The sequence below is a fragment of the Myotis myotis genome, unplaced genomic scaffold, assembly GCF_014108235.1.
Source record: "Myotis myotis isolate mMyoMyo1 unplaced genomic scaffold, mMyoMyo1.p scaffold_m19_p_12, whole genome shotgun sequence".
NCBI lineage: Eukaryota > Metazoa > Chordata > Mammalia > Chiroptera > Vespertilionidae > Myotis > Myotis myotis.
In genome coordinates, this window is record NW_023416316.1 from 59373187 (window position 1) to 59395659 (window position 22473).

Consider the following 22473-nt stretch of genomic DNA (forward strand, 5'->3'; position numbering starts at 1 on the left):
CCCCAGTAGGAAATGTGTGGGAGGCAGCTGATCGATGTTTCTCTCTCATCAATGTTTCTAACTCTCTATCTCTCTCCCCTTCCTCTCTGTAAAAAATCAATAAAAAAATATATATATTTTAAAAAAAGTTTTCTGAAAATGAAAAATGGAATCGGTGACACCAAATGGTATTCTCAGTCTTTACTTCCTACTCACATTGGTTAGTGTTGGGCTCAGAGATCCTGGTCATGTCTTCACAGAAGCAAAGACAGCGATGACGCTGATGTGCATCTTTCTAGAACTGTCTCTACTTACCCTACGGTGATGTCAAAAATGTTGCTTCCGACAGAGCTGGATACAGCCATGTCCCCAAGCCCCTTCCGGGCCACTATGACACTGGTGATAAGGTCAGGGATGGAGGTCCCAGCAGCCAAGATGGTCAGGCCCATAATCTCCTCACTAATGCCAATTGTCTCTCCAACCTAAAAGTGATGACAGGGACAAACATGTGAGAGTTTGTAGTCACAAAACCACTCAATCCACAAACATTTCAATGCAACACCCTTTTAATGAGTTCCTCCTCTGGGCTGTGCTGAGCACTGAAATGATAAAGAGGAATAAGCTACAATCATTGCCATAGAGTTTATATGTTAATGATACTCAGACCCAAGAGATTGGGAATATTCACATAAGGTTTAGACAGATAATCTCAAAAAAGGCTACACAGGGAAGCCTCTGTATGGTTTACTAAGATTGGGCAGAGGAAGCAGAAAATAGTTAAAAAAAACACCAACTGGTCAGTGCCTGGCAATGGCACCAAATTCTGTGGCAGATGTCCTTGGATTTACCATTGAAGGCTAAAGAGTTACAGCCAGCACCCCCACGTTTCCTGAACATATCCTAGTGTCCATAACCTCCTCTTAAACACTTAAAACTACCATTTCCAGAGGAAACTTGATTCTGGCTGATTTTGCTTTGATAATACAGAACTGTAAATCAGCAAGGCAGCAATGAAGAAACCATCGTTTAGGGAATCAGAGGACCTGATCTACGGGCTGGCATTTATTAAGTGCTTGACCTATTGCTAAATGACTGCATTGTGCAATGTGCTGGATCCTCCCTTTCTCATCTACGTATAAAGTGGTGATGGTCATACCCACCTTCAAGGTGGTTGTGAGGACTAAGTGATAATTTGTGGAAAAGCCCTTAGTAAATGGCACACATTATTGAAAGGCCAGGGGAGCAATTATACTTTCTTTTGGTCTTGACTTTTACAGACTGATAAGTTCGACCATGCATAGTTGGTCTCTAGCCCAAGCATGTCAAACTTGAGGCCCAGATGCGGCCCACAATGAATATTTTTGCGGACCAGCCAATATAACGGTATGTAAGAAACGTTTTAATAAAAATTTGGTAACTTAATTTTTACAATATCCTGTTATACATAATTAATAACGAACTACAACATTCGCTATTGACTGATTACTATAATCGTGTTGCATTCATTTCACTTATACACCTTACCCACAGGCGCATCATTTCTCTCCACTAATACTAGCAGTGAATATTTTAGCAGCCGATTGCCACATCATTAGTCTTGTACTGACTTGTTTGGTGTGTGCAACAGGAAATATTTTGCTTTCGGAGAACAGGAAAAATAGGTTTATTTGCGTTACGCTTATTAATTTGTGCAGTTATAGTCAGTGTCTGGTAAGTTAATGTTCAAGAAAAAAATATTAATTTTTATTAAAATGTTCTATTATTTTATGTTAACAATTACTCATTTATCTCAGCCCTTTGTATTCAGCATGTCTCTATCAAAATAAACCTATGTTTCTATGAAAATCGAAGCTTTTGGTTTTTTTGCAGCCCACATAAACTTAAACCTTGTTTATTTGGCCCGTGTTAGCCTTTGAGTTTGACATGATTGGTCTAGCCCAGCCGTGGGCAAACTACAGCCCGCGGGCTGGATCCGGCCCGTTTGAAATGAATAAAACTAAAAAAAAAAAAAAAAAGACCATACCCTTTTATGTAATGATGTTTACTTTGAATTTATATTATTATTATTATTTTTTTTTTTAATTTTAGGCACATAATTTTATTTTATTTTATTTTATTTTATTTTTTTATTATTAGTTAAGGTATTACAAATGTGTCCTCATCCCCCCCATTAACCCCCAACCTCCCCCCCACACACACTCATGCTCCCATCCCCCTGTTGTCCATGTCCATTGGTATGGCTTATATACATGTATACAAGTCCTTCGGTTGATCTCTTCCCCTTACCCCCGCCCTCCCCTACTTTCCTTCTGGGGATTGATAGCCTGATTGCTGTTTCTCAGTCTTTGAGTCTGTCCCTTTTCATCAGTCTATGTTGTTCTCTATAATCCACAAATGAGTGAGATCATGTGGTATTTATCTTTCTCTGACTGGCTTATTTCACTTAGCATAATGCTCTCCAGTTGAATTTATATTAGTTCACACAAACACTCCATCCATGCTTTTGTTCCGGCCCTCCGGTCCAGTTTAAGAACCCATTGTGGCCCTCGAGTCAAAAAGTTTGCCCACCCCTGGTCTAGCCTCACATGGAAGCTCCTCCATTCTCTTGAGCAACTTGTTTGTCTTTTGGGGACTTCTGAAAATCTTTAAGATAATGCTTTCAACTTGGTTTCCAACAGCCTACCTGATGATGTCCACAAGTTTTGAAAAAAACTTAAAGGACCGAAGTTGGATGTAAGTTTAAAGATTTTCAGGGAATAGAATAAGCACATTTCTAAATCCCTCTTTTGACTTATAAGTGATAGCTTAGTTCTCACTAGCTTAAAAGCATAGTTGGGAGTTATTTTTATTTTGCTGGTCATGCCTGCTCCAGAGACTGGTGAGTAGCACTAGTCTGCCCTGTCCTCAAGGTGCACGAATTCCCGGCTCCCATGAGAAAGGAAGCTCCATGCACAAAGGGTGGTTGCCTTATTGCTATGGCCTTCCTATTACGCAGAGCACAGCTTGCATAGCTGCTGAATAAACAAAGCAAGCTGCATACGTAGGTGATTTTACTAGCATGTTTTTCTTTTTTAAATCTTTATTGTTGAAAGTATTTCATAAGTCCCCTTTTTAGCATGTCTTTCACTGATTCCCCTAGAAAAACTTAAGTGCCCTATTTGAGCAAAATGTTCTCCTTGATGACTTATTTTTGTTAGATTTGGAGTGAAACGTTTTCAAAGAAGCTGACTAAATGGTTGTCACCCTCAATGAGTTCCCATCTATTTAATATTCGTAATAATTTAACTTCTTAGAGGAAGTTCTAAAGCGGTGACTATTTCAAAATCAATTTATATTTGGAGTTTGAATGCCAGTGCAGACAGAACAATGAAGGAATTAGAGTGGTGGTGTGGTTAAGAGTGCTGGCTTGAGATACAAAGAACTCTGTGTGCAAATCCTAGCCTATCACTCCTAGTGCAACTAGCCAACTTCCCTGAGGCTCAGTTTTTCCCATCTGTGAAATGGGGTTAATAACATCCACCTTAGAGTTGTGATAATTATATGTGATGATGCTTATAAAGCAAATAACACATCGTCAGACGTAAAGTAAATGTCCCATAAATATGAGCTATGATAACTCAGACATTTTTCCTTTCCCTTTCCCATTTATCAATGTACAGCCAGCAGAAGCGGAAGTTGGTTTAGTGGGGTTAGTCCACAGTGTAGGAAATCACACGAATAATGAAGAATTTTCATTGTTCATCAAACCTCCGATGAATCTGTGTGGCTCTAGGAACACTTTTACTGAAGGAGAATTTCTACTTAAGCTCATTTTGAGTGAATTTCACTGAAGGGACTTCTGGCTGCCCAGAGGCAAGGTGATGGGTGCATGGATGGGATAGCATCTAGATCACTTTGGGGAGCATCAGAGAAAGTTGGAGCTAAAAAGGACACCAGGAGCCTCTTGGGGAGCGGATTTCCTTGATTTTTAATAAAAGCAAATGATAGAAGCACTCAGAATCCAAATCCTGTGCTGTTCCTAATATTCTGTGATGCAGTTCCCTGCCTTGGTTTAAGGAAGATTTGCAAAAATGTCATATTGGCTAAACAGAGACATAGGGTCCTAGTTGACTTTTAGAATTAACTTTTCATACTAGATGCAGTATAGATTTTAACCACAGGTTTTCATCACCCATGAAATCTACTAAGAAAAAGATACACGACGCAAAAACTATGTAAAAAGAACAAATACAAAGGGAAATATGCATAAAGCATTTTATGTGAAGGGCACTCCTTTTGGCCAAATAGTAGTCAAATAAGGGTATCAAATAGGATTTATTATTGGTAAAACTGTGGATACCAAAACAGTTGAGGACTAAGTGGTGTTCTCGCTATTTTTATAGCTTGTAGAGTTCAAAAGTACAAACATTAGAATTTGAGCTACACTTCTCAGAACAGAGTCTGCTATTGTGATCAGCTGTGTGGATGTTTTGAAAGAGAAACACATTTCTATGGGAGGAAAGAAAGAGAAACTTCTCATCTATTATTGGAAAGCGAGGCTTCTCTTTATATTTCTGGGACTTTCTGTAATTATTATTGTTCCAGGCATTTTGTTTATGCTTTTCTACAAGAGAATGAAAAGGAAAGAAGATTGTGGAGTAAAGATGAGCATTGAAAAGAAAATGGTGAAAGCCTGTACAATAATGTTTTCTAGGATGGCAAAGAGAAGTAGCTATAAAACAACGTATTCCAGCAAGTGAAAAGCCCCGCTTTTTCATTATCAGTGCACGAAAGAATAAAAATGATTATTAGGAAAAGCCATCATTTTAGCCTGGAAATCTGAAGGCTGAGAAGCAGCCCACCTCTGCAGTAATTTTTTTGCCAGGAATTGGTAGCAACTGTCTCTCAATGAATATGGAAAATAATGACTTAGTGGCAAAAAGAACTTCTTCAGGGGACCGTGATTTTGAGGAAATATCCAAGAAGAATAATCTGAAGTCAAATGTCATTAAGATAACTGTGATAGTAATAATATAAAATACCTTGTAGGAATAACTTTGGGTATATCAGCCAATATTTTCAGTAAATTTTGTTAATGATTCCCTAAATTCCTTAAAAAAAAATCCTCACTTGAGGATATTTTTTCCATTGATTTTTAGAGAAAATGGAAGGGAGGGGGAGAGAGAAGGGGAGAAGGAGAGAGGAAGGCAGGGAAGGAGGGAGTAAAGGAGGGAGGGAGGGAGGCAGAGAGAGAGGGAGGGAGGGAAGGAGGGAGAGAGAAAGAGAGAAAGAGAGAGAAAGAGAAAGAAAGAGAGAGAGAAACACAGATGTGAGAGATTGATTGCCTCCTGCATGTGCCCCAATCAGGGCCAGGGATCGAACCTGCAACACAGGTACGTGCCCTTGATGTGGAATCGAACCCGAGACCCTTCTGTGTGTGGGTCGTTGCTCTAACCACTGCTCAGGGCATAATTCCTTTACATTCCCAAGAAGAAACTCTATACCTATTATCAGTCTCTCCCCATTTCCCCTTCTCCTTCCCCAAACCAAGGCATCCATTAACCTACTTTCTGTCTCTATAGATTTGACTATTTTTTTACATTTCATATAAATGGAGTCACATAACACATGATCTTTGGTGACTGGCTTTTCTTCACTTAGCATAAAATTTAGAGGTTCAATCACATTGTAACATGTATCAATACTTCTTCCTTTTTATTGTGAAATATTATTCCATCATATAGATCGATCACATTTTACTTACCTGTTCATCAGTTGATGGACATCTGGGTTGTTTACAGCTTTGGCTACTGTGAATAATACTGCTATGGATATGTGTGTACACATTTTTGTGTAGATGTTCTCTTTTCTCTTGGGTATACATCAAGAATGGAATCACTGATCATATGGTAACTCTATACTTAAAATTTTGTGGAGCTGCCAAACTGCTTTTTAAGGTAACTGCACTATTTTACATTCTTACCAGCAATATAAAAGGATTCCAATTTCTACACAGTCTTCCTAACACTTGTTTTGGGCTGTCTTTTTAATTACATCCATCCATCTTAGTGACTGTGAAGTGGTATCTCATTGTGGTTTCGACTTGCAGTTCTCTAAGGAATAATGATGTTGAGCATCTTTTCTTATGTTTATTAGCTATTTGCATATCTTCTTTGGTGACATAGCTATTCAAATCTTTCACCCATCTTCAAAATTAGGATGCCGTCTGCTTGCCTTCTTATTATTGAGCTTTAGGGGATTTTTATACTAGTATAGCCTGGATACAGTGCTTTATCAGGTATATAGGTTTGAAAATAGGTTCTAATCTAAATTCATTTATTTTGCCATATGGAAACCCAGTTATTCCAGCACCATTTGTTGAGATATCTTTCCATATATGTTCTTGAAGGAATATATTTCCTTATTTCAAACTGCTATATTTTACTTATGTTTAAAAGTATAATAATGTGAAGGCTAATATAATAATGAAACAAAGGGTCCAAGTGGGCAGTTTGTAATTTAGGTAATTTATAATTGAGATTAAAAGCCTAAATTCTGGAGTTTCAGAGCAGGGGTTAGAATCTCAGGTCTGCTATTTACTACCTATATGATCCTGGGCAATTTTCTTAGGAACTTTAAGCTTAACTCTTTTAACTGTAAACTGTGAAGAATAATAGGTCCTCCCTCATAGGATTTGCATTTATGGACAAATTGTCAAGGGTTATTGTCAAGATTATAAGGACAAAGGGATGTGAGTTGCCTGGCACACAGTACACAATCAATAATGGTTACCACTATTTTCTCTTCTTTCGCATCTCATTCTTTCATTCACGTGTTAAAACAAACACTTACTGAGAGTTTAGTCTTGTGATAGGCATGATGACTGGTCTTTTCCTAAGAGCCAATGGAACTGCCTTATGACCCAGCGATTCCACTTCTGGGTCTATATCCAAAGGAACCCGAAACACTAATTCGAAAGAATATATGTACCCCTATGTTCACTGCAGCATTATTTACAATAACCAAGATATGGAAGCAACCCAAGAGCCCATCAATAGAAGAGTGGATAAAAAAGCTGTAGTATATATATATACAATGGAACATTACTTGGACATAAAAAAATTAAAAAGAAATCTTACCATTTGTGGCAACATGGAAGGACCTAGAGGGTATTATGCTAAGTGAAATAAGTCAGTCAGAAAAAGACAAATGTCATATGATTTCACTTACATGTGGAATCTAAAGAACAATATAAATGAGCAAACAAAACAGAAACAGACTCGTAGGTACAAAGAACAGACTGATGGCTGCAAGAGGCAAGAGGGTGTTGGGGGCCTGGGTGAAAAAGGTGAAGGGATTAAGAAGTACAAATTGGTAGTTACAAAATAGTCATGGGATGTAATATACAGCATGGGAATATAGTAAATAATATTGTAATAACTGTGTACAGTGCCAGGTGATTACTAGAAATATGATGGGGAATACTTTGTGAAGTATATGATTGTATACCTGAAACTAATACAAAATAATACTGATCGTCAACTGTAATTGAAAAAAAGAAAGGCTGGCCCTAGCTGGTTTAGCTCAGTGGACAGAGCGTTGGCCCACAGACTGAAGGGTCCTGGGTTTGATTCTGGTCCAGGGCATGGCCCTGGTTGGGGCGTGAGTGGGAGGCAACCAATCAATGTGTCTCTCTCACATCGATGTTTCTCTTTGTCTCTCCCCCTCCCTTCTACTCTCTCTAAAAATCAATGGGTGAGGATCAATAAAAAAAGAAGGCTGGTTAACTCCCGAAGAGAAAGTAAGTGCTACTGAGTCAGGCAAAACCTCAACATCCCAATGGAGTACTACACAGCTGTAAGAAAGAAGGAAATAGCGCCATTTACAACAACAAGGATGGGCCTTGAGAACATTATGCGAAGTGAAATAAGTCAAACAGAGAAAGCTTAGAAGTATATGTTTAACTCATATGTGGAATATGAAACTGAAACTAATGTGCACGAACAGAGTGTGGCGGTTGCCGGGGGGGGGGGGGGGTGGGGTGGGGGGCGGGGGTAGGGGAAGAAAGGGGTCTTAATATGACGTGACAGGAGAGGATTTGACTTTGGGTGGTGGGCACATGGTCCTATATACAGATTTTGTAAATTAGTAATCCACACATCTAACCTATATGTTCATAATGTCACCCCAATAAAATAAAAATAATAATAAAAAAATCAATGGGTGAAGATTAATTAAAAAAAAAAAAAAAGGCCGGTTAACTCCCGAAGAGAAAGTAAGGGCTACCGAGTCAGGCAGAACCTCAACATCCCTCCCAGGCCTGAGCTGGCTTGGTTTCAGGCTGCAGCGGGCAAGAAGCAGCTCGGTTTGCCTTCCTTCCTCCACATGCCTGACCGGAGCTTTCTGACCTCACAATCCAGGGAAAGGCCAGGAGACACGGGAAAGTTAAGTGGGGTAAATTCCTTTGGTCCTGGAATATTTAAGTTGTCTTGTCAGACACAATACTGTTGTGACAGTCTCAGAAAGCAAGCACACTGATTAACAACTTAGCAACACCAGGCAGATGGCATCACGGTCAAGGTCTTACCTGGTGTGCCCACCAGACCATTAAGTAAGAGAATATTGCGATCCAGGTGATGGCGCCGAAGAACGTGATGGGGAAAAACTTCCTTGCTGACTGAAAGAGAACCAGGGAGAGGCGAGAGCATCAGTTCTATCAACTGAGTGGATCTGATAGTCCAAAGCTAAATCCACCGAAGCAGCTGGCCGTCTTGGTAGGGTTGGCAATCAAAAGGCCCTGACCACCCCTGGGCAAGCGGGGCAGTAAGATTCTCGGGGAATTTGAACTTGGTTAGAGCCAAATCATTGCAAAGCTAGTGCCTGAGATGGAACTTTCCTGAAGAGAATGTCTTCTCCTGCTGCTGGATGCTCAGATGCCCTTCCCAAGGCCTGGTTTCTCAGCCTCGCCTTCAACCTATTAACTACCCCACACCCTCCCTCCCTCTCCTGCTCCCTTTTCTTTCTTCCGCTCAAGTTCATCAGAATCAGTTTCTATTACTTCAACCCATGCATCATAATAATCCACATACCACAAAACCTATGGGATTAATTACATTGTACAAGAAACAGGAAGAATTCAAAAACAGAGTGGCTCATCTTACAGTCCCACGAGTGGTCAGGAAAAACCACACAGAAAAAGCCATCACCATGGTTTCTATAGATCCCTGATCATGGCCAGTCGGGGACATTTGAACCACTCATAGGGACAGGAACACACAGATGCCCAACTGTATGGCTTTCCTTGGGGGTGGCAGAGTGGACACTCCTGGGATGTTCTCCATCCTTAATTATGTCCAATTCTGTCTTTACCGCTGGACTTTGTGCAATCTCAGGCTTACAGTACAAGCACTTTAAAAAATTCTTTATTGTTGAAAGTATTACATAGGTCCCCCTCCCCCCCCATTGTCCTCTCCGAGCTTGCCCCTGCCCCCCAGCCTTGGCCTTCACCCCACCCCCATTGTCTGTCCATTGGTTATGCTTATATGCATACATGTTCTTTGGTTGACCTCTTATTTCCACCTCCCCACGCCCACCCTCCCCTGCCTTCCCTCTGAGGTTGACAGTCTGTTCGATGACTCTGTAAGTACGAGCGCTTTTAAAGTTTCCTTCAAACATCAGCCGGAATCAGACACTCAAAATGCAGTGTTTCTTACCTGACCCCACCGTAGGGAAATCCAGGCTTGCCCTGTCGTTAGTGGTTTTTCTGTGGAGGCCCTTTTTGCAAAATGTTTTAAGAGCCTATCACCTGTTATTGCCAAACACTTTTTATTTCAAAGCTTTCTACTTTGAGAAACAATCTATTTTTTGCTTTGATAATGCCATCCAATTTTGTCCAGAGAAATGAATCCCGGAGTTGACTGGGATGAAAGCTATCTCAGCCGTCTGAAGGGCTGACCTTGGGCAATCATGTAGAACACTTTTTGCTACGGCTTCTGAGAAACCCATTAAAAGGAAAAGATAAACTTGTGCACGGTAATCTTTTGAATATCCATAAGATGAACACAGTCTCTATCGCTCTAAACCAGGCTTATGTTCTCTTTACTAATTTCAAGTTTTCAATATGCTTTTATTGTCATTCACACAGTTCTGTTAAATTTCACAATAATCATGTCTCTCTTTGAATGACTGTGGCTTTTCTGGGGTCATTCGTTAGCTGGGCTATCGGGCAGACCAGTGGGCTTGATGAAACTGGGGAGACAGCAGGCCACAGTGAGTAGCCACAAGCTTATTCTCAAATACTGCCCCCCCCCACCTCTACCATCTCTCAAATATTTTGGTCAAAGATTCAGACCCCTTTGGGGATGTGAGCAGTTTAACAGATTATGGGAAAAAGAAATCCATTTTTCAAAGTGGAGATTGAGACATTCACTTTAAATATATATATATATATATATATATATATATATATATATATATATATTGTTGATAGTATTACGGATATCTCCCATTTCCCCATTCCTCCTATCCCTGTCCTTCTAGCTCCTACCCACCTCCCAGGTCTTCACCACTCTATTGCCCGTGTCTGTGGGCTATGCATATAAGTATATAAGTTCTTTGGTTTATCTCTTCTCCTGTCTCCAACCCCACATCAAGGTATGTCAGTCTCTTTCATGCCTTCATGCTTCGGGTCTTATTTAGTTGGTCAATTCATTTTGTTCATTGGATTCCACAAATAAGTAAGATCATGTGATATTTGTCTTTCTCAGATTGGCTTATTTCACTTAGCATAATATTTTCCAGGTCCATCTATGCTGTCCCAAAGGGTAAGAGATTCCTTCCCTCCTGTTTTACAGCTGCTTAGTATTCCATAGTGTAAATGTCCCACAGCTTTTTTATCCACTTATCTACTAATGGGCACCTGTGCTGTTTCCAAATCTTAGCTATTGTAAATAATGCTGCTATGAACATAAGGGTGCATATAATCTTTCTGGTTGGTGTTTTGGGGTTTTTAGGATATATTTCCAGAAGTGGGATCATTGGAGATATTCACCTTAGAAAGCAAATTCCTTTAAAACTGGGAGTTCAGCTGGACCCTGGAGGCCAGATTCCCTGAGCCTTGGGATTGCCACTGCTAAGAAATCAAGTTTCCCCTGCAAGGCATTTAGCTGATTCCAGTCCTCATCCTTTTCCTCTGGTCACAGGTCACTGTTCTGGGATCCCAAGTGCGAAGGGGGTTTCATCTTCTATGGCCCCACTCTGACACAGGGAAGAGAAGGGCGGGGCCACACATGTGGCCGAACAGCAGTCAGTGAGCTTGATTCTGAGCATCCTGTTGAGGGGAATGGAGCACCATCTCCATAGTTGATGGGATGGCACCTGTACTGGGTATCCCGGGAGGGTCCTCATTTCATAGATCATTCCCTTTCCAGCTTAGCTCATTTACTAAGTATGTAGTTATTATTTTAACTTTTATAACTTTGCATATCTGCTCATTGATATAATGTCACAACTCAGAATCAAATCATTTGAACATATTTCTCATCTAAAAAATATCCCTGAACCATAGAACATTCCCAGTCAAAAGGTAGAAAGTCAGGCATCAGACTAAGGGTTTAAAGCAACTAAGTTCAGATCAGTATTAGTGAAAACCTCTTGAATTCAAAAGTTGGTGCTTATGATTCTTAATCAAGAAGCCCATTAGTAAGGAATGAGCACTGAAATGTACCTTGATCTAGTGTAATATTTGGGGATCATTACAAAAGGGTTAAAAATAACTTTTCCGGGTGACTTTTCAGGTCTTCATCATTAACTAGGGGTAGGTAAACGTGGCACCTACTCTGTACCCAGGTCTTGAATGAGACATAAAATTCAAAAGTAGGTCTGACTATACAGCAGGTGTTCCCAACATCTAGGTTATACCGACTCTTTCCAAAAGAAAAACAGGGCCAGTAACACTCAAAATATACCCAGCCACAGGCACATAATCATCACCATCATTATAACACTAGCCTATGCTCTGAAAGCCAGAAAGTATAAAGAGCATCAGGGAAGTGTAGACTAGCATCCCAGCTGCGTGGCCATCTGCCGCACCCAGCCTCCCTGTCGTCCCTGCTCTGGAAGCATCTCCCTTCGAGCATCAGCAGTTTGGCTCAGCGCTGCCCAACTGTCAAACTACCTTACCATTTCCAGACTCACAGCCCAGGTTATTCCTTCTTCTTTCATTTTTTTCCTGAACGATTCCCCTCATTTGGACTCTATGGCCTCATTCCAGGCATCACGGCCCAGCAGCACCTGGGCAGTTATTTAGTTACCGTCTCCACGGAGGGAAGAAAATAGCCCTTGCAGACAAGGGCTGCCATGTCAATTTATGGTTAGTAATGGGGGCTCATCCTGACATCTGCTGGGATGGGCCTAACGCTAATTAGCAAAAAGCAAATTGTGTCCATGTGCCGGCCATTTTGTTCCCAATGTAATGGCTTCCTTGTATAATTGACAGCTAATGTTCTCATTAGAAGCTTTTAGTACATCAGAGTGATATTTTCTTGGCTTGCAAAACGTTGCTGAACATTAGCTCATTGCACAAATTAGCCATATCCCTACTAATTTAAACTCGACAAATACTCACTGAGCATCTACTCTGTGGAAGATTCTGGGGCGTACATATTTAACAAAGTTCTCCAAAACAATCCTATTAAAGATTAAAAGTATGGTTTCTAGATTAATAGGACAGGCATTAAAATCCTTGCTGATGTCCGGCCAGTGTGGCTCAGTGGTTGAACGTCAACCCATGAACCAGGAGGTCACCATTCAACTCCCAGTCAAGGCATTTGCCTGGGTTGCTGGCTTGATCCCTAGTAAGGGGCGTGCAGGAGGCAGCCGATCAATGTTTTGTGATTGATGTTTCTATCTCTCCCTTCCTGTCTAAAAAAACAACAACAACCAATAAAAACATATTAAAAAAAATTCTTGCTCAGCAATTACCAGTGATGTGTCCTGAGACAAATTATTTAATCTCTCTAAGCCTCAATTTCTTCATCTGTAAAATGGGGGAATAGCAATATCTAGTCAGTCTGAGGATCTCATGCACATAAAGTGTCCAGCAAAGTGCCAGGCACACAGTAAGTGCACAGATAACAATGGCCATTATTATTTGACTATATTATCCTCATATTGGTTTTTTTTTAAGAGATTAGGAAATTGAAACTCAGGGAGGAGCAAGTGACTGTAGAGACCTGGAGTCTTGGCTTTACCTCTTCTTAGCAGGGTGTGCTTGGACAATCACTACGCTCTCTGGGTTCAGTGGTCACTTACTCCTTGCTAGAGCTGTGCAGGGCACATGGTAGACATAATAAATCTACTTGGTGAATGAATCAATGTGTGATGAAAATAGCAAAAACCTTGCTGCGTTCTCAGGTACCTTCCTAGCTCTGATGAGTCATGTTTTGATATCTCATTGGGTGTGTTCCTGATTTACAAGAACACCCATCCTACGCCATGAAAGGATCTATCTTTTTGGGTCTTTATTTCCTTTATTATTTTCAATTTTCATCAAAGATATGTTCCTCATTAAGGTTTACATTTTTTTTTTTTTTAACTTTCAAAACAAAGCCATTAATTTAAGGAAACTATAAAAGTGAAGCCCAGACTAATTATCTGAGCTGGAAGCGTATATAATACAACAAACACTGTCGCATCATTTGCATATAAATGAAGTGGAAATGAAAACAAGCGGGGGTGCCATTTACTCTGAAAGTAGATGTATACGTTTTTTAAAAAAACCGTGTTTTCTTTGTAATTATTGTCAAGGTTTGGATGTTCATCTCCATGGGCAATTCAAAAACTACTGAGGAGGATGGAGGGGCTAAATGGTGATGGGAAACAAACAAAACAAAAAACTACACTGAGGAGGCAGAGCTGCCAGGCCCTGAGGAGTAGCAAATGTCCACTAATTAATAATTTTTGACTTGTTCTCTCCTCTTCCTGGGTAATTTTTCAAGAGGCCCTGGGGCAGTACATGAGGAAGTAGCATGCTTCCTTTCATTTGGCATTTCCTGTATGTAAAGGGTAACCACGTAGTTCAACTTCCAAACCTGTACCCACAGTAAATGAGGACTGCCCTGGGCCAACGGGCTGTGCGGTCACCTTGAACACCGTCCTGATGGCTATCTCTTTATGCTTTCCTGAATCACAGAAGGTCACGGCTGCCCGGGAATCTAGAGGTCTTCCACCCTGTCTTTCACAGAAGAGAAACATGAGGTCCAGAGGTGAGAAGTGACTTTCTCAAGGTTGCGCTGCTCATGAGACGCTGGGTAAAACCACCACCGTTTACCATGGTAGAATGAGAATGCTGTGGCGTCAGCAAACCCGGGTTCGAGTCTGGCTCCTCTCACCGACACAGCTGTGCAGTCTTGCTCTGTAGTTCCATGTGGCCATGCTTTGCTCCCTCTACTCAGCTTAGAGTTCCTTAAAGGTAGGAACTGTGAATTCTGTGTCTTCCTATCTCTTTTAGGGCACAAGCGTGATACTTGGCACGTAATAGGTGCTCAATAAATATTTGCTGAAGGACTCTAAAACCAACCAAATGTTCTGGGGGGTGGGTGTCTCATTTCTGCTCGGGAGAGCACATAGTATACTCCAAAACAGACAGGGCACATCTAGTCCACCCCAGGGATGGCACTTGGGGCTGCAATGAGCCGAAGCCCCATTGGCTACAGTGGCCCAGGCTGCAGGGGAGCGCTCTCACGCTGCCTGTACAGCGAGTGACCCGCCAGTGGTCCTGCAGAGGAGAGGGATATGTACAGCTGCGTTTTCTTGCTCTGCGCCCCTGGGAATTGTAGCATCAGCCAGCGTAGTCGTGCTGCTCCAGGTAACTATTGCCACAGCAGAGTCTTGACTGTTGTCCAGGAGTTGCTGGTTGAGAGCTGGATCTTCTCGAACAGCTTCCTTGTCCCTCCAGCTCAGACGATGCAGAAGATGAGCACCTTGTCAGCCTTTTCTCTAGGAGTCCCACCTGACCCTGAGAGCCCAGAGCCTCCAGCTATTAACATGTTTTTCCCATTCCTGCGCTTTTCCCGGTTGTGTGCTGACATCTTCTTATTAGCCAATCATCCTCTCCTCTGGGCTGTGCCACAGTGAGGCCTGCTGTGGGGATTTACAAAAACATGTCTCTCTCCCTGATTTTCCTCCCTGGGGCTGAGCGAAAGCACTGGGCTAAACGGAGAAATGGAAATGCAGAGAGGACGCAAGTGAGTGTGTGGGCGCATGTGAGCACGCACATCTCAGAAATGCCATGTGATGTGAGCCAGGAAGAAACTGCACACATCCCAGCTGCTGGGCTGTGGGTTTCCAGGAGGCCAGCCTTTGCAGAGAGCAGGTGCTCTGCTACTTGTTGCTTTAACTTTACTAGGAAACTTCTGTCGGGAGTCTGACAGGGGGTCCTTATACTAGGGCAGTGGTCGGCAAACTCATTAGTCAACAGAGCCAAATATCAACAGTACAACAATTGAAATTTCTTTTGAGAGCCAAATTTTTTAAACTTAAACTATATAGGTAGGCACATTGTTATTAACTTAATTAAGGTACTCCTAAGGCTTAGGAAGAGCTACACTCAAGGGGCCAAAGAGCCGAATGTGGCTCGTGAGCCACAGTTTGCCGACCACGGCACTAGGGGGTCCTTTCCTGGCCTGAACTTTACAAGACATGGCTCTCCAACAGGCTGGATTTTTTATAGGTGAGGTTAATGGGACAGAGTTTTTCTTTGGTCTTTTTCAAGTGAGGAAAGTGGCTCATCATGACTCAAGAGTTATGCTAAATTATGTTGGATGTTACCACAGTAGTCTATTCCAAATGCTTTCAGAAATAATGCTTTCAGATGTCCACCTTCTGGCATCATGAAATATGAGAAGCTCACGCTGTGTGGTCACTGGTGCCTGACACTGAATCTCAGCTCCCTCCCCTGGGAAGTGACCAGGCATGAGTTAATTCCTTTGTACCTAAGTTTCTTTCTACTTATGCCAATTATTTACACACTAGAGGCCTGGTACATGAAATTCGTGCATGGGTAGGGTCCCTTGGCCTGGCCAGCGATCAGGGCCAATCGGGGCCTTCCTTCCCGGGGCTGCCGCTAGTACATCATAGCCAGCGCTCAAACTCCCAAGGGGACAATTTGCATATTAGCCTTTTATTATATAGGATATGTATTTTTCTCATACCAGTTGTTTCCTGAGATGCCACAATATGCTTTATTGAAAATACCTAGGGCAGAAGCTGATACATGATAGGTATACATTTTTGTGGAATGAGTATGTGTCTACAAGGCTGTAACAACAAGTAGAGCCTTTTCTTCTTATTTTTCAGTAATTCCTTCACCCTTTGGGGCAATGGCCTTAGAACCCAGTTTAACAACACTGGGAGGGGGTGTTCTTTTGGTTTCATCTACATTCAGATTGTACTTTGCTGATCATAAGATGGTATTATGTTCACAGCACCCAGTACATTACTAACGGCAGAAAAGAATATTGATTGCAGTAATGATAACAATACAGGAAGGAGATCAGACGTGCAAACATTTGTACTACATGAATGCATTTCTTTAAATTACTTTTTGAATCAAATGAGTAATCCATGGACATACATATTCAACAAAATGTGAGTGCTCAGGGACAATGCTGTGGTGGTGTTAAAACATGTGTGCTAATGCTGTGACACTCTTCCTCTCCAGAGTGCCATACACTCTAGGACCCGATGTAGTTTAGGTAGACCTTCTGTCTCCTCACCTTTAATCAGGACAAACTATGGCTGCCTTGACCTGGAACGTGCAGCTCCACTGAGTCTACGTGGCTTCTGCGACTAGTGCATCGGACGCGGTGCAGCTCCTGCCTTGTGCCGCTGGAACACCTACTCTCAAAGCCTGCTCCGGATGGAAGACACCTGCCTGTCTTGAGGCCACCACACCCGCGGAAGCCCCAGTCACATGGAGAGGACATGCCTAGGCTTTCCAGTAGATGATTCTGGCTGTGTTCAGCCTTTGAATCGTCTCTGCTCAGTTGGAGAAGCCTCCAGCCTCCAGCCATGTCACTCTTCCCAGCCGAGGCCAGAGACATGGCAGAGCAGAGACAAGCCATCGCCAATGTGCCCTATTCAGATTCCTGGAACACATGGTGGTGGTGTCACACGACTAAGTTTTGGGGTGGTTTCTCATGTGGAACCAATAATGCAAACAGTCCAGATAAACTTCAGGCATCTATAAGCACGCGCATGTACTAGTATATATGTTACCCCCTTTTCCATTTAAGACAAATAGAAGCAGACAAGGCATCCTGTTATATACTGTGCTTTCAAACAAGGAATCGATTCAAAAATGCTTTACTCACAGGTTTGCGGACATCAGGCAAGGTGAGCCAGAGAGGAAACACTATGGGGAGGACAATGAGGAACGTGACTTGCTTGCGGGGGTTGGGGGGCCAGGCCAGGCTGAGAGGCTGGTCATCCTCGTCGTCACCCGTTTCTGTGGTCTGCTGTGGAGAGAGAGAGAGAAACACATCAAAATGAACCAATGATCATGCCCACAGGCCGCAGGAGCCAGAGCACAGAGCAGGGCGGAGGCTCTGTGCCACTTCAGGAGTTTGCTTGGCTCATGCCAGCAGCTTCCTCCATGCATTTCTTAGGTTTGTAAGAGAGCCCCACCCGCCACAGTCTGAATTCGAGGGACAGGCAATACCATGCCCCGCCATGAGGACTTCAGAACGTTCTCTTTCCTCCCTGAACACTCTTTAGCACCTCAGATGGAACTGGTCATTCACCTGGACTGGGCTACAGCTGTAACCCAGGAGCTTTTCACAAGAAATCGTATCTGCAGAGCAAAAGACCTGCCACCCACCTTCTCCTCCTCCTCCCTTCTTAAGGACAAAGCCAAAGGATTCATCATAAAAATCCTTGGAAAGAATATGAAATTTTTTTTGTTTTGTTTTGTTAATCCTCCTCATCCGAGGATATTTTTCATTGATTTTGAGAGAGAGTGGAAAAAAGGGGGAGACACACACAGAGAGAAACATTGATGTGAGAGAGACATATCAATTTGGTTGCCTCACCATGCGCCTTGACCAGAATTGAATCCAGGACCCTTCAATCCTTGGGCCGACACTCTATCCTGAGCCAAACCAGCTAGGGCTATTACATTTGTTAAAAAATTATTTATTGATTGATTAATAGCACTGATTTTGAGTGGGCAAATGAAAGTAACCACAGCAATAATTCAGTAACAATACTCAATTCCCTTCACTGGCCCACGGATTACTGTGTGGTTGTGAGTTTTAACCAGTTTGATCATCTCATTACTAGTAAATCCTAAACCATTTTACTTCTAGCCAAAGGCTGATTATGCAAACATGTGTCCCATCCATCCGCGGACACAGGGTTGGGAAGTCGAGCAGGACATGGAGCCTGGGGCTGTCACCTGCACGCGGCCCCAGAGCTGGGAGAACGTCAGACTTTCAGACGTGGCAGCAGGCAGCCAGGGCTTTATTCATCACCTGCTGACGCCAGCAGCTCCTGAAGTCCCAGAGCCAGAACAGACAGACGGCGGGTCTGGGCCTGGCGGGATGACCGTTAGCCTGTCAGATGGGCCCCCCGAGCCTCCGAAACAGCCCTGCAGACAGCATCCATCACTTCCATCCCTGCTTGTATAGAAATGAAAGTGCGGAAGCAGGACCAACATCTGATCTAAAAATATCATCAGGAACTTTCCCAGGATGCTTCCTTTGGAGGCCATATAAATAACCCGCACAGGCTTCATGCAGCGCTGCCCGTGGCTCTTCCTTCCAGCATCGCGCACTATTTCCAGCAGCAGCGCTGACTCCACCGGCACCCCTCTCCCGAAGGAGCAGGCAGGTGGGCAGGTGCAGGCCGGTGGGATAGGGCATAAGGGCTCAACGAGAGGCCGGGCTGGGTGTGAGGCCAGGCTCATTGCAGTGTTATGTTTACTTATAATTTCAATCTGAGAGCTGCCAAAAGGAGTTGTGGTTTACCCAATCACCCACACGCTCTCTCCAGGAGTTAAAGTTAAAAATAATAACAATAATTAAAAAGGAATCTTAAATCATACTAGACAGGGTTGGTCTTAACAGGTTCTTTCTCATTGGGCGTATGTCCTTGGCAGTGGGTAAAATAGTTTCTAAACAGCAAATAGGCTGGAATGAAGAGGATTAGGTAACAAGGTAGAATTAGGAAGTTGGCTCAGTTTAATTTGGTCGTCCAGATCCTCATTAAATACACGCCTCACATTTTCCATCCCTTTGCTATGCAACATGTTGGGAGAAATGAAAGATCTAAAATGAATAACCTACATTCCTACCTTAGGAAACCAGAATAAAAAAGAGCAAATTAAACCCAAAGTAAGCAAAAGAACAGATTTTAAAATATTAGAGCAGAAACCAATGAAACTGAAACCAGAAAATCAATACACTCAACAAAACCAAAAGCTGGTTTCCTTGCTATGCACTTTGATGTGGTCCACTTACTGCTTTCTCTCCTCATCCTGAGGGCTCCCACCCACGGGGGAGGCATGGGCGTGCTGTCCTGGTTCCCCTTCTGAGCCACCCACCCCATCTCCTCCCGGGAATGGAGCAGATAGAGCGCATATCATCCCCAGTTGAGATCTCGGTCTCTCCAGGTGTCAGCTGGCTACCTGTTCATGAGGCCAGTGAAGATGAAGGAGACAGGTGCATTTTAACTGTTCCCTCCCAGATATGATCATCTTTTCTGTTTAACCCAAATAACTGACTTTCCCTCCCCACCTGATAGATGCCTCAAAATGGGGAGGACCATGGGAGAGTCGAGGCATTGCATCCTTCCGAACAGGTCCCCGGTCTCACATGGGATGGTTGGTTCTATTGTCAGGGGATCCCAGCACTTCTCTGAAGACTCACCAAGCTGATCGGATGGGTTCATCAGACTCCTCCCCCTTCCAGGGTTGACACTCCGTCTGGCCTCCCACTACCGTCTGCAATCTAGCAACTTCTTCTACACGCTAAGCTAACCTTTTTGTGACAAAAAAACATAAGCAACTCTTTATGACTCAGATCATTTAAATGACACCAACAGATGGTGACATTTCATCAATAGCCCTTCTGCTCATAACCTACGGAGTAGCTCCTTTCCCCATCTGCCAAAGTCACCAGGCAGGCAGTGCCACCAGCAAATGGCAGAAAATAATTGTCTGTTTAGAGGCATAAGCTCTAAACATGCTACTGTCCAATGCAAACAATTAGCTATATTGTACAGCTTCCAAAAGTTGCACTTGGGGTGGTTGTTGCTAGGGCAGAAATGGACCAGGAGAGACTGTGTCTTAGGCTGTACAAACCGTGCTCTTCGTGGGGACTTCATAGCCTCGTGGGGGACCAGTCCTGCTACAGAGAAGTCCAAGAGCCCAAAACCCAGGGGTGGATTCCAGAGGTGTCTAGGGAGCAAGGCTGTCAGCATAGTTTAGGGGAAATTGTCTTTTTCCAAGTGCAGTCTCACTCTGGTTCAATGGGCAACAGCGTGTGAAATGGTTAGAAAGTGAGAAAAAGAACACACACACCAACAAAACCGTTCCAAGTCTGGGGCCCATTTGCCTTCGCCCAAACTGGGGCTGCTGGCATTTCATTAGTCTTAGCCTTGGGGAGAGCCTGCTGAGGTTCAGGCACTGTATTCCATCTTTTCCTGGACTTGGGGCATGCTGGCTTTGACCTTGCAACAACCTATTCTTTAAAAATAATTATATATTTTTATTGATTTCAGAGAGGAAGGGAGAAAGAGAGATAGAAACATCAATGATGAAAGAGAATCATTGATCAGCTGCCTCCTGCATGTCCCCCATTGGGGATCGAGCCCGAACCCCAGGCATGTTCCCTGACTGGGAATAGAACCGTGACCTCCTGGTTCATAGTTGATGCTCAACCACTGAGCCACACCGGCTGGGTGAAACAACCTAACCTTACCTCCTAAAATTTCTTTGGTGACCGTAGAAAACAAAACAATGCAAAGTGACCCAGAAAACATTCAAACGACTTTTTATATAAAGGCTTCAAATAGTTTGGTACTTACTGGGGTCTCTGTGGAAACCCTAGAATTGTGCCACACCAGGGCCAGCAATTACTGCGTTAGGGCTCTGCAACCTCTGACATGGAAAATCCGAGGCTAAAACACTTGGCTCTAAGTTCCCACATGGCGGTCTGCTGGCTGCCGGACCCTGAAGGAATCCGGGAGGAGATGGAAGTCTGAATCCTGGACGCCAGTCTCTGCTCCAGCTGTGGTTCCAGCTGTAGCCACCACCACGGCAGGTATTCATGGACTGCCTTTAGGTCCGTGCTGTGTCCTGGGGCTCTTGCTTTCAAGGAGACTTGAATTTAAAAGGGGAGACAGAACAAATAGCTCCAAAAAGCATATTTACCCAGTTCCAGGGACGCTGGCAGAAGGGGGGTTGGGCTTGTTCTCTAACACCCATTCTGCCTGTAATGGACTGAACTGTGTTTCCCCCCCAATGCCTATGTTGCAGCCCTGCTCCCCAGCACCTCAGAATGGACTGTCTTTGGAGGTAGGGCCCCTTTAAAGAGATGATGATGTTAAGATGAAGCCATGAGGGTGTGTCCTAAGGCAGTAGGACTGGTGCCTTGTAAGCAGAGGAGATTAGGACACACAGAGACACTTCAAGGATTTGCAGGCGGAGAGGAAAGGCCATGTGAGGACACAGCATGACGGCCATCTGTAAGTCAAGGAGCGAGGCCTCAGAGGACAACAACCCCGACAGCACCTTGATCTTGGACGCCCAGCCTCCAGAACTATGAGGAAATACATTTCTGTCGCTTAAGCCACCCAGTCTGAGTTAGGTTCTTAAAGCAGCCCTAGCAAACTGATATACCGCCCATGCACTTTAGTGACAGGAAGCCCACTTTCCGTAGGCCTGGAATAAAGACTCCACTTCAGCCTCTCCTGCAACGAGGTGTGGCCATGTGATTAGGTTCCCGTCGACTGGGACGTAATCACAGGTCTCTCTGCAGCTTCCGGGATGTATTCTAAAGGGCGGAGGTGTGTCTGTCATCGCTCCTGCCCAGTTCCTGCGGGTGGCGTGGGGGCATTTCAGTCGGAGGGTGGACAGCCATCCTGGACCAGGAAGTGGAGAAACAATGTTTACAAGGATCTGGGCCTGACACCCAGCCAGAGCCCTTGTGCCCTGGGCTGCCGACACCGCCTCCACGAGCATTCTGTTCACTCAGCCACAGTCATTTTGGGTTTTGGTTGCTCACAATGGAACCTGACCCGGGCTGATCCAGGCTCCTGTTTATGAGGAATCGAGGGAGAAACAGCCTTCCTATCTTAGCACTAGAAAAAGTCATGCTTCTTTGGAGAAACTTTGAAATAAATCTGAGAAGTACCGTGAATCAGGTAAAGGACACTATTTTCTCCTTTGCTTTGCAGTGGGGATTTCACAGCCAAATCTGTAACCCACACCCGGCAGTCACAGCAGTGGAATCCATG

The 22473-nt window shown here is 43.5% G+C and overlaps 1 protein-coding gene across 7 annotated transcripts in view; it reads right to left on the reverse strand.

The window, feature by feature from the left end:
• The window catches only part of SLC24A2 (solute carrier family 24 member 2), a 229181-nt gene that overhangs the window by 6705 nt on the left and 200003 nt on the right, over positions 1 to 22473 (reverse strand). For all 7 annotated transcript variants that reach the window (XM_036331261.1, XM_036331258.1, XM_036331260.1 and 4 more), the window contains 3 exons: positions 17331 to 17474; positions 8546 to 8635; positions 295 to 461 (listed from right to left, as the gene is read on the reverse strand). In XM_036331261.1, the coding sequence (XP_036187154.1) occupies positions 295 to 461; positions 8546 to 8635; positions 17331 to 17474 (401 nt within the window). The remainder of the gene's footprint in view (positions 1 to 294; positions 462 to 8545; positions 8636 to 17330; positions 17475 to 22473) is intronic.